Here is a 13,261-nt window from a genome sequence, read left to right as displayed (position 1 = left end):
ATTAATACGTTCAATCGACAGCCCTAGTAAATATATATATATATATATCATTGGAGTGTCTTATGAACTTGTGTAAGTGGCAGTAATAGACAGTCATTGTCAATCTTTTCTCTCTCTGTTGTCTAGGTAACAGATGGGTCAGTGATCGCATTGGTCCCCAAACAAAACTCTGCCTACAACATCTCCAACTCCTCAACATTCACCAAATCCCTCAGCAGATATGGTGAGAGTTCTCTCTCTCTTTTAGACAGCTAAACGGGACATGACGGATGCACAATTCAGAGTCTCAAGAATGAAAGAGGAATAGAAAGGAAAGAAGCAGTTTTGACTCGAAAGTCATCGTGTCCGTTTAGTGATGGATGTCGTCCATTTTTCCCTTAATAGCACTGAATATTTATTTCCTCAAGTGTTTGAAAAGAATGTGCTGCGATTCATTATTCTCGACTAATCCACAGTTCTCTCTTCTTGATTTGTCACTTAATTGGTCGTTTCTATTTCTCTCCAGTCCCTCTTATTCTTCAGTTCTATTTAGTTGTTCAGTTCTACAGTTTATCTGCATGAATGTAGTACAACTAAAGCATCTCATCGAGGTACTAAAGATAATTATTTCTCACGCTGAACAGAGAGTATGCTGAGAACGGCAAGCAGTCCGGACAGTCTTCGCTCTCGGACGCCCATGATCACGCCGGACCTGGAGAGCGGAACCAAACTCTGGCACCTGGTGAAAAACCACGATCACCCAGACCAGCGAGAGGGAGACCGCGGCAGCAAGATGGTCTCTGAGATCTACCTGACACGTCTGCTCGCCACCAAGGTGAGAAGAAACGATCAGTCGGCAGCATACGTAGAAATACTGTCTAGTTTGCAGTATGCTAGCACTCCACTCCGTATAATAATTTTTCTATATGGAAGAAGATGGAAATTAGATGTTAATAGACATGCTTTCTAGGCATACGGGACGACATCTGTTGCTAATATTCTCAGTCTTGACAAGCACACACACACACACACACACACACACACACACACACACACACACACCGTTCAACTAATTGCCTCAATTTTAAGCACACAGCTGATTTTCTCCACTGATGTCCTTAGACAGTTAGTGTTGACCTTTGTGTTTGAATGACTAGTCGCTCATTAACATTTACCAGTGCTCCCTCTCTTATAGTGAACTATATCTTAATTAGACCAATGACCTTTGCTTATTGAGCGGTTTGGGGAAATCTTGGTCTTTATTCGTCTGTCAGGACAGGCGTATCTCAGCTTTAACCGCTTGGAAAACCCACCACAGTGTCATTTCCAGCACATCTCAAATTCTATATTTTGTTGAATAGAATTCTGTGACGGAAATGGCGTTTTTTTTATTTATTTTTTTACGTTTCTGAAATAAAAAGGCCAATTTTTATTTAATTTAATTTTTTTTTTGCTGAGTTTAATTTCATCACTAACATTTGATGTATCCTAAATAATATTTTCACACTTTTTTAATAATTTGGCAAAATTACAGCTTGATTGGAAATAAAATAAAGTGATATTTCCTCATGCTCTTTTGTCCTCTTGGTTAACAAGGACACTAACTTTTGGAAAAAATCTTTATTAGGGGCAAAATTGGGGTTTGTTCTGTTGGAAATCGTAACTTTTGAAAAATGTATATAAATTCACACTATAAATATTAAAATGGTTTGTTTATTCCACTATTTGTTTAGATGATCATAGGTTTAAGCATGTACACTACAAAAAAAAAAACATTTTCTTAAGCTGCGTGTACACTGCCAGCGACATTGCGCACGACAGCGACTCCATACCATTCATATTCAATGAGAGCACAGCGACTTCCGGCGACACGAGCTGTCGCAACCGTTGGCGACTAGATGTGGGCGTGTCCATGAAAATGTGTCATTTTCATGGTTTGTGCTCAAAAAGGGGGCACATAACAACAGGTTAAAGAATAAAACAAAAATATTAATTTTACCCAAACACATACCTATAAATGGTAAATCCAGAGATAATGATCATTTTCAGCTGTAGATAACGTTCAAATGAGATATAATAAACAAATAAACACCTTTTAAAAAAAGGAGAATAAATGCAAATTAAAGTTATTATTGATTGAATTATTTTGTTCAAATAATCATCAAAAGAGTTTCAAAGTGAAATTGTGGATAAACAAAAAGTGAATAAAAAAAACACATGTCCGCTCCGATCACTGCGTCTGGAAACCCCAAATAGCCTCAAACTGTATATCAGCTCTATCCTTTGACACCAAGATCACATTTGTAGTCCGTTCAGAGGCCGGGATATTCCACAAAACATGGGGAAAGGGCGGGGCTTCCCAAAAAAAGACTGGATGTCTATGGGCGGAGTCACAAACCAAACTGGTAAACTTTTCAGATCTGCACGTTGTGATGGAAAGTTAAAATTAAAATAGATATATATTTTTTCCTACTCATTAGCCGACACCTAGGCAAACAATTTAAGACCAAACGTAGAGAGATGGAGCAAACGGAGCCTGAATTATAAGCTTTTGAAATTGAATATAAAAACAACAGAGGGGCTTGTATTGTAGCGTTGTGTATAAATACATGAAATCTAAATTAGGATGTCATGAAGTTTCAGGCTGAAAACTTAATGAAGTTGATGCAAAAGGGTCAAATTGACCCATAAGACCAAGGAAGGGTTCAGATCTGTTTTAATTGTCACTCTTACCGTCTTTCACAGGGTACTTTGCAGAAGTTTGTAGACGACCTGTTTGAGACCATCTTCAGCACGGCCCACCGAGGCAGCGCACTTCCTCTCGCTATCAAATACATGTTTGACTTTTTAGACGAACAGGCGGACAGACACGTGATATCAGACCCAGACGTCAGACACACCTGGAAGAGCAACTGGTGAGCTTGCGGTTTTGCGCCATCTCGGAGCGCCCTGAAATAACGTTAGCTTCCTATTGTTGATTTTCACCTTTCCTCTTTCTCTCTTTCAGTTTACCGTTGAGGTTTTGGGTGAATGTGATCAAGAATCCTCAGTTTGTGTTTGACATCCATAAGAACAGTATTACAGATGCGTGCTTGTCTGTGGTCGCTCAGACGTTCATGGACTCGTGCTCCACTTCAGAACACAAACTGGGCAAAGACTCACCCTCCAACAAGCTGCTGTACGCTAAAGACATCCCCAACTACAAGAACTGGGTGGAGAGGTAAACAACAGAGGACAGCAGCAAAAACAGCTGTTTAATTCATTGAATTAAGTGTCTGAGAGACGGTGGGAAAGGGCCATAAAAATACTGAACTATAGACACTTTTTGGTGTAAGAAACTTGACTATCTTTGGAAGGAGAAAATGCTACAAATGTGTAGAATGACGACAGCTTTAAAAACGGTTTACAGGAGATGTTTGGATTTGCACAGTCTTTGTTTTGCAGTTTTCCTTTTGTCAGTTATTATGTGGTTGATCTGTGTGTTGGCAGGTATTACTCTGATATCTCGCGGATGCCGGCGATTAGCGACCAGGATATGAGCGCGTATCTCGCCGAACAGTCGCGCATGCATTTAAATCAGTTCAACAGTATGAGCGCGCTGCATGAGATCTTCTCCTACATCACCAAATATAAGGACGAGGTGAGTGCATTCAACACGCAGAGACACAAATACAGCCGGTGTGTTGAGCTAAATTACTCGTAACTCAAGGAATAGTTCCCATAAAAATGATCTACTCACCTTCACGTTGTTCCAAACAGAAAAGGAGATTTTTAGAAGAATGTCCAAGTTGTTCTTTTCCAGACAATGAAAGTGAATGGTGACTGATGCTGTTGAGCTCCAAATATGACAAAACGCACAATTAAACTGGTCCATGTGATTTTTGTGCTATGTTCCACATTTTTGGAAGTCTTTCTAAAGCTTCTACTTTTTATCCTCCCCTTCACTGCAGTAAAATCGTGAAGCTCAAGTTTGAATATACGCAATTACGATTTGTGAGCTACAGAGGAGGGGAAGATGTATATGTACTTTTACGTTAAACTATTGTTACAGTTCGGGTAAAAAACAATGATTAGGTGTTCCATGAATTCCCTGAGTGACCCATCACATTGCATTATATTTTATGGAAATGGTTATTTACATTGGGGTGACATCCTGTAATACCTGAAACACGGTCACTGTATTTTTTACGGTGAATTTTTAGCAACCAAAAAAAAAACACACTTCTGGTATTTTACCATAAATTTAAAAAAAAAAATGTACTGGTCATATTAAACATATTGTTCTAATCTTTTCTATTTGCTGTCATTTTTTCCACATATGTCATATTAGCAAACTATAGTTTTGGCAAGTCGTTTAGGACATAAACTTTGTGCATGACATGAGTCATTTTTCCAACAATTATTTACAGACCGATTGTTTCACTTTTAATTGACTATATCACAATTCCAGTGGGTCAAAAGTTTACATACACTATGTTAACTGTGCCTTTAAACAGCTTGTAAAATTCCTGAAAATGATATCAAGCCTTTAGACAATTAGCCAATTAGCTTCTGATAGGAGGTGTACTGAATTGGAGGTGTACCTGTTGATGTATGTTAAGGACTACATTCATACTAAGGCACTCTTTGCTTGACAACATGGGAAAATCAAAAGAAATCAGACAAGACCTCAGAAAACAAAATTGTGGACCACCACAAGCCTGGTTCATCCTTAGGTGAAATGACCAAAAACCTGAAGATACCACGTTCATCTGTACAAACAATAGTATGCAAGTATAAACACCATGAGACCACACAGCCATCATACCGTTCATGAAGGAGATGCATTCTGTCTCCTAGAGATGAACGTAGTTTTGTATGAAAAGTGCAAATCAATCCCAGAACAATAGCAAAGGACCTTGTGAAGATGCTGGAGGAAACAGGTAGACAAGTATCTATATCCACAGTAAAATGAGTCCTATATCGCCATAACGCAAGCATGGGGGTGCAGCATCATGTTGTGGGGGTCCTTTGCTGCAGGAGGTACTGGTGCACTTCACAAAATAGATGACATCATGAGGAAAGAAAATGATGTGGATATATTGAAGCAACACCTCAAGACATCAGCCATGAAGTTAAAGCTTGGTTGCAAATGGGTCTTCCAAATGGACAATGACCACTAGCATACCTCAAAGTTGTGGCGAAGTGTCTTAAGGACAACAAAGTCAAGGTATTGGAGTGACCATCACAAAGCCCTGACCTCAATCTGTGGGCAGAACTGAAAAAGCGTGTGCGAGCGAGGAGGCCTACAAGCCTGACACTGTTACATCAGTTCTGTCTGGAGGAATGGGCCAATATTCCAGCAACTTATTTTGAGAAGCTTCTGGAAGGCTCCCCAAAACACTTGACCCAAGTTAAACAATTTAAAGGCAATGCTACCAAATACTAACAAAGTGTATGTAAACTTCTGACCCACTGGGAATGTGATGAAAGAAATAAAAGCTGAAATAATTCTCTCTAAATAAAGAAGTGATCCTAACTGACCTAAAACAGGGAATGTTTTCTACGATTATATGTCAGGAATTGTGAAAAACTGAGTTTAAATGTATTTGGCTAAGATGTATGTAAACCTCTGACTTCAACTGTATATATATATATATATATTTAAAACAAATAATAATAATGAGAATATCATAACGACCATCTTTTTTTCACTTTGGGGGTAAAATTTGCATAACATTCATGAAAATAATGTAAAAAATCTAAATGGAAAAGGCCAGTGTCATATACTGTAGGTTTGGAGTGACTTGAGAGAGAGTAAAAGATGACACCGTTCTCATTTTTGCGTGAACTTTTCCTACTAATGTGTTTCATTCATTTGAATGTTCATTTATTCTCTTGTTCTCATTGTGTAGATCCTGTCTGCGCTGGAGAGAGATGAGCAGTCACGCAGACAGAGACTGCGCTCTAAACTCGAGCAGGTGATTGACACGATGGCTCTACCCAGCTGATCGGGACTGTAACACGCTGCAAACGAGCACACACACACACACACACACACACACACACACACAAACACACACCTGCCTCTACACTCTTGCTGCGTCAAACACACTGCGATGGACAGCAGTACATTCGAGCGCCCGCAGAGCGGGACTACACGCACTCATCGGTGTGAATGTATGTGTGATTTTACAAAAGGACAAAACCACAACGATGAATGTAGGTGGTGTTGATTTCGATTTTTTGATGATTTGTGGGAGTGACGTTGAATGCTAAACGTCTTCACACAAGGACAAAGATGCTATTTTGTGTTTTGAAGAGACAATGAGGACATTTAGGACCTCCATGAAGTCATGTGACCGTGTCACGAGCCAGTGATCGTGAGGGATCAAACGACCCTTCGAAATTGATTGCGTGCTTACTATTGTTTGTTTGTTTATTATTATTTTGTACAAATGTTCTGAACTGCCCACTCTCTGCTCTCTTGAACCCTTGTGTTAACGCTGACTTTGCACAGTTTACAGAATCAACGAGCGACTCATGAGATCTCGTTCTTATGCGTTTCATTTACAGTCGCGCGAACTCAACGTTATGTCTGTTTTATCATTGAAATGCAATAGTGTTGACAGATTCATTTGACATGAAACAAAATGACAAAAAAGGATAAAAACTGCAAAAAAAAGGTCTAAATAAAAAACTTGTCTTGTGCCGTGTTTTATTTGAATGTTGTTTAATATTGTTGTTTTGTTTTGTATAATTTTTTGTTTTAAAAGAAAAAAAAATGTGATGTATTAAATGCAAAGAGCAAACATGCCAGATAAGAAATACGGATGAATTTCATGAAACATGTCAAGAACTTGACCAGGTCATATTTCACCTCAAAATCAAAAGAAAAATACGAAATTCTGGGAACGTTTGACGGTAAGGTTTTATTTAACATTAGTAAACGCTTTATGTATCATAAACTAACAGTGAACAGTATATTTCTACTTTATCTATTAATCATGTTAATGTTCATTTATATATATATATATATATAATCATTAGGTAATAATGCATTAACTTTAATGAAGTTTTAATAAAAAAAAAAGTTTTAATATATGTTTAAATTAACTAAGATTATTTAATGCAGTGCAAGAAAACTGAAAAAAAAAATGTTTTGCTTATGTTGCCAGAAATTTACCATTTACGGGATGTAATTTTGATGCCCGCATATTTTACAGTTCACTACCGTTTATACTATAAAATAATATAAACATGATATATAAACTGTATGGGACTATAAAAGTCACTTTTCACTTTAAAAGTTATTTTTAATCTCTGTAATAACTACAAAAAGTCACAAATTGACTTAAAATTCAACTAGAGAGAAATAATTAATACACGTGTGACTAAAATAATGCAATAAACATGAACTAAACTACATTAAATATAACAAAACTCCCCCGTGAACAAACAAACATAACTGCATACATCATACAATGAAATGTGATGGGTCAAGTACGGACTTCTGGGAACACCAAATAGTTTTTACTGTAATTTTAACAATAGTTTACTGTAAAAAAAATAAATAATAATAATAATAATACATGTATTATCTTGTTAAACATGATATACATTTTTTTAATTAATTTAACTGTAAAATCATACTTTTTAATTTAAAAAACCTAAATTTTACCGTAAAATCACTTGTATCATCTTGTTAAATATTAGCGTGTTTTGTTTCCTGTAGCATTTTTACATTCTTTTACCGATAACAGTTTTACAGTGCATTAGTTCATGTTAATTAATGTAGGTAACTCATTTGAACAAATACAGCCCTATTGTAAAGTGTTTATGAAAAAACAATTTGGATAAAGAAAATGAAGCCAAATTTTTAGGACTAATTATATATATATATTCACATTTTATGTTGCAGGCTTCTGCTAAAATGCTAAAAATTATTTATTTCGCATCAATCTATACCCCATAATGACAAAGTAAAAAACAGATTTTTTATAACTTTTTTATAACATTTATAAAAATGCAAATTTATAAGAAGTAAAAAGGAAATATCACATTGGCATAAGTATTCAGACCCTTAACTCAGTACTCAGTTGAAGCACCTTTGGCATCGATTACAGACTCAAGTCTGTAATTGGGTTTGATGCGACAGGCTTAGCACACCTGGATTTGGGGATTTTCTGGCATTCTTCTCTGCAGATCCTCTCAAGCTCCATCAAGTTGGATGGGGACCGTTGGTGGACAGCCATTTTCAAGTCTCTCCAGAGATGTTCGATTGGATTCAATCCGGGCTCTGGCTGGGCCACTCGAGGACATTCACAGAGTTGTCCCGAAGCCACTCTTGTGTTATCTTGGCTGTGTGCTTATGGTCGTTGTCCTTTTGGAAGGTGAACCTGTAGCCCAGTCTGAGGTCCTGAGAGCTCTGGAGCAGGTTTTCATTAACGATATCTCTGTATTTTGCTACGTACCGCTTTCCTTCAACCCTGTCCAGTTCCTGCCGCTGAAAACCCCCCACAGCATGATGCTTCACTGTTAGGATTATATTGCACAGGTGATCAGAGGTGCCTGGTTTCCTCCAGACATGATGCTTGGAACTGAGGCCAAACAGTTCAATCTTCATTTCATCAGATCAGCTCAGAGTATCTTGTTTATTACAGTCTGAGAGTCCTTTAGGATGTGTCTTGCACTGAGGAGAGGCTTCCGTCTGGACATTCTGTCATAAAGTCCAGATCTGTGAAGAGTTGCAGTGATGATCGTCCTTCTGCAAGCTTCTCTCATCTCCACACATGATCTCTGGAGCTCAACCAGAGTAACCATCGGGTTCTTTGTCACCTTTCTCATCAAGGCCCTTCTCCCCCGATTGCTCAGTTTGGATGGGCAGCCAGCTCGAGGAAGAGTTCTGGTTGTTCCAAACTTCTTCCATTTAAGAATTATGGAGGTCGCTGTGCTCTTGAACTTTTTTGTAGACTTCCTCAGATCAGTGCCTCAGCACAATCCTGTCTCTGAGCTCTGCAGGCAGTTCCTTTGACCTCATGGCTTGGTTTTTGCTCTGATATGCATTTTCAGCTGTGAGATCTTATATAGACGTGTGTCTTTCCAAATCATGTCCAATAACTTGAATTTGCCACATATGGACTCCAATCAAAGTGTAGAAACATCTCAAAGATGATCCAGAGAAATGGGATGCACCTGAGCTCAATTTCAAGTGTCATAGCAAAGGGTCTGAATACTTATTTCAATGAGATATATCAGTTTTTTATTTTTAATAAATGTACAAATGTATCAAAAATCTGTTTTTTGCTTAGTCATTATGGGGTATGGAGTGTAGATTGACTGTGTAAGCTAATATACACTCTCTGTCTGTCTGTCTCTGTGTGTGTGTGTGTGTGTGTGTGTGTGTGTGTGTGTGTGTGTGTGTGTGTGTGTGTGTGTGTGTGTGTGTGTGTGTGTGTGTGTGTGTGTGTGTGAGCGTGTATTTATCACTTTGTGGGGACCAAATGTCCCCATAAGGATAGTAAAACCCGAAATTTTTGACCTTGTGGGGACATTTTGTCGGTCCCCATGAGGAAAACAGCTTATAAATCATACTAAATTATGTTTTTTGAAAATGTAAAAATGCAGAAAGTTTTCTGTGAGGGTTAGGTTTAGGGGTAGGGTTAGGTTTAGGGGATAGAATATAAAGTTTGTACAGTATAAAAACCATTATGTCTATGGAAAGTCCCCATAAAACATGGAAACACAACATGTGTGTGTGTGTGTGTGTGTGTGTACCGTTGATTTAAAGAAAAAATCACTGTATACCTTTTTTTTTAATCAATTACTCTTAAGTTATAAAAAATCTACGTAAAAGTAAAACATATGGACAAAACTTTTGAAGGCAACTGCACTCAATTATCATTTAACCCTTTCTCAGGCCAGCGAGAGACATTTTTTTTATATTTCAATATTAATAACAACTGTCTTGACCTACACAAAATGTGTCGTTTGAAAGTTTAGAAGCTCTTCTTTACAATGCATGTAGACATTATGACCAAAACTGAACAAGTGCTTTGACATTTGAAGACAAATCAGAAGTGCTGCGTTTTGATAATTAAAAAAAAAGTTTGCACTGTACATATTACAATCAGTAAAACATCAAACTGATCAAATAGGCATGTGTCATATGTTGTTGGAAAGCTCTCAAAGAGTAGAATACAACCAGCATATTTGTGTTACACTCAGATAAAAATATAGTGAGTAATAGCTAATTATATGTCTTTGATAATTATATTGGTGTTGCTTATATGCAGAATTTTCGCTTATAAATTCATGAAAAATAAACAGAACACACAATATGTAACGTTACTTAGAGGAGGTGATTATCTTTCAAACGAGCCCACACACAAGATAATCAGATGCATTGATCATTAGATAATCCACACAAACACATTGACTCGATGACTCAAATGGCACAGAATGAAACTCATTCTGTGAAATCTCATGACTAAAATCATGTCTGCATGCTATGCAAACCTTTAGTCATTGTTGTGTTTACATGTGTAAATAGTTTTTATGTACCATTCTTATGTTTTATTTGTATTATTTTGTAATGTTATAACTTTTGCTTTGTCGTATCAACGCAACATTTTTCTCAGATACAGTTGACATGATTGGGAACAAAACTAAATCAGTTTTTCGGAGACACCTTATATAATGTCAAATAAGAAAAAATGTCAAATTTAGGCTAAAATGTTTTGTTGTGATTTTTCAGCAGTTTCTTAGGCGAGTGAGAATCTCAGAATGTACCATAATCTATATCTAGTTTTCTTTACAATTAATCAAACACTTGACCCTCTTTTATTTATATAGTTTTTTTTTTTGTTTTTGTGTTATAAGCCTTTAATTTTGGGTATGCCACTGAAACAGGAAATCTTTAAAATCACCTTCAGAGCTTAAAGTCTCAAAAATGTCACAATTCAATCAAATTAATGGTCCTGAAAAAGTAGGATTCATTTTCTTTATGCAAAATATAATTTATTATTTGTTCTCCTTTTTATATTTGAGATGAAATGTGACCTGGACATGTTTTGATGAGATTCTTTCACGTTCTCTCTTTCTGAATATTTAACTATTGAACAAAAATTGTGAGTGATCCAGAATAAATGAGTGAAATAAGGGAGAGTGAACAGTTTCAGATGTGTGAGTCAGTGCTTTTACAGCATGTCAATGGTGGGAACTGCCAATTTATCATGGCTACAGTCTAAGTAAGCGGAAATGAGAAATAGAGGCTTTTCTCATTAATGATTCGATCCTGCTCGTGTGTGATTGATTCATCGTGATCTATCGCTCAAGATTCATTAAACAGTTTGAGAGGAGACGTGATGTTTGGAGTCCAAATGTTTTCCTGGCAACAAACTGTGAGCAGTTCATTTCCTCCTGACAGGGGCGGACTGGCCATTGGGAGAACCGGGTGGGCCGGCCGCGAAACAGGGCCGAACGGGGCGCAAAACAGCACCGCGATATGCAGAAGTGTACAGGGAAATCCATGCACCTACCCCCCAGTGTAGTGGACAGGGATTTACCTTCCAATCAGTCAGGTTTACGTTAACATGCTTTAAAACTAGTAATACACATCTCAGGATCTTACTTTCACTCTTGGGTTTGTCATTGTTTGACCTTTTTGACTGCTTGACTTGCCGGCAAAGAACTTGATAATTCACCTTTGGGTTCCCAGGGACTGTCAGTGTTTACATCCAAAATTCATATCACATGTAAAAAGTTCACATTGTGTTTTAAGTTGTTAATTCTGTTGTTGTTGTTGTTGTTGTTGTTTTAGATTGAAATGTGTCTAACTTGGTGCTGTAGTTGCTTTTCGAGTGTTCTCTCCTTTTTACCGGCTTCTACACTTTATAAAATGTATTATTCTCTGTGTTTAACTTCAGATATGATACATTTATGAAGAAGGTCAACACGAGCGTACTGAGGCACAGATACAGAAATCTAAAACATTCAAAATAATGAAGTAGTTCCTTCAAACCACAAATAGATTCAGAGATGAAGCTTGATGTTTACTGTGAAAACTGAAATATCAAAAGACATTGAACTCTCAGACTGTCATAAGCTGGCCGGTATCGATTTATTGTGTAAATATATGTATATTTTTGTTGTTGTGCAGATTTAATACTTGTAAATAAACAGATTAAGGAGATATTAAACATGTTTTGCTAAATTTTCTCTGGTGATTCTTTCCGTTAAGAGAAAATATACCTGACTGTGTTTGTTTTGTATTTTATTGCCATTTATCTGATGATGAATACTTTACACTGACATTTTTGTCTGCTGAAACTGAAGTAAATTACTAAGCTTTTAAGCCACATGACTTTCTTTCGTGAAACACAGGAGGACACATTTTGATGAATGTACCCGCTGCCCTCTTCCATAAAATGAAAGTGAATGGGGGATTGGAGTTGTCGAGTTCCAAAGTAGTCCAGGTTTGACGTCACTGATGTGAAACAACATTGGTTCTTGTCTCTCATCAATTAAACTATGTGAACCCTTTGGAATCAGCTGGTTTTCTGCATTAATTGGTTATAAAATGTGATCTCATCTTCATCAAAGTCACAAGTACAGACAAACACAATGTGCTTCAGCTAACAACACACAAACAATTATAATCTTTCATGTCTTTATTGAACACATCCCATTAAACATTCACAGTGTTGTGGAAAAAGTAAGTGAACCCCTAGGCTAAAGACATCAACAAAGGCGAAAAGTGAAGAGTTGGCAAACCTGGCAGCCAATTAATAAAAGGAGATTGGAGGTGTGTGTTAGAGCTACTTTGATTTATAAAAAGCACTCAAACATTTTGAGTTTGCTATTCACAAGAAGCATCTGCTGACGTGGACCATTCCACATAAAAGAGATCTCAGAAGACCTACAATCAAGAATTGTTGCTTTATAATGAGCTGGAAAGGGTTACAAAGTTATCTGGAAGAGTTTAGATGTTCATCTGTCCACAGTTAAACAAACTGACTATAAATGGAGAAGATTTAGTACTATAGGTGCTCTCACTAGAAGTGGCCGTCCAGCCAAGATGACTCAAAGGACACACCGCAGAATGCTCAATGAGATAAAAAAATAAAAATAGCCCTAGAGTGACAGATGAAGATTTGAAGGAATCATTAGAACATGTTAACATCTCTGTTCATGAGTCTACTATACAGAAAACATTAAACAGGTATGGTGTCCATGGCAGGACATCATGAAGGAAGCCACTGCTTTCCAACAAAATCATTGTTGCATTCCACAGCAGCACTAT

At 37.1% G+C, this 13,261-nt stretch overlaps 1 protein-coding gene across 1 annotated transcript in view; it reads left to right on the top strand.

Annotated features, from left to right (window-relative positions):
• plxna1b (plexin A1b) overlaps window positions 1-12,146 on the top strand; it is a 154,019-nt gene extending 141,873 nt beyond the window's left edge. Inside the window, exons 27-32 of the mRNA XM_052129827.1 lie at window positions 127-223; window positions 624-814; window positions 2,725-2,894; window positions 2,987-3,199; window positions 3,469-3,619; window positions 5,874-12,146. Coding sequence (XP_051985787.1) covers window positions 127-223; window positions 624-814; window positions 2,725-2,894; window positions 2,987-3,199; window positions 3,469-3,619; window positions 5,874-5,969 — 918 coding nt within the window. The 3' untranslated portion in view covers window positions 5,970-12,146. The remainder of the gene's footprint in view (window positions 1-126; window positions 224-623; window positions 815-2,724; window positions 2,895-2,986; window positions 3,200-3,468; window positions 3,620-5,873) is intronic.
• The last annotated feature ends 1,115 nt before the right edge of the window (window positions 12,147-13,261 follow it).

Source organism: Xyrauchen texanus, chromosome 7, assembly GCF_025860055.1.
Source record: "Xyrauchen texanus isolate HMW12.3.18 chromosome 7, RBS_HiC_50CHRs, whole genome shotgun sequence".
NCBI lineage: Eukaryota > Metazoa > Chordata > Actinopteri > Cypriniformes > Catostomidae > Xyrauchen > Xyrauchen texanus.
The sequence above is the reverse complement of the archived record's forward strand: the minus strand, read 5'-3'. Positions and strand labels throughout refer to the sequence as shown.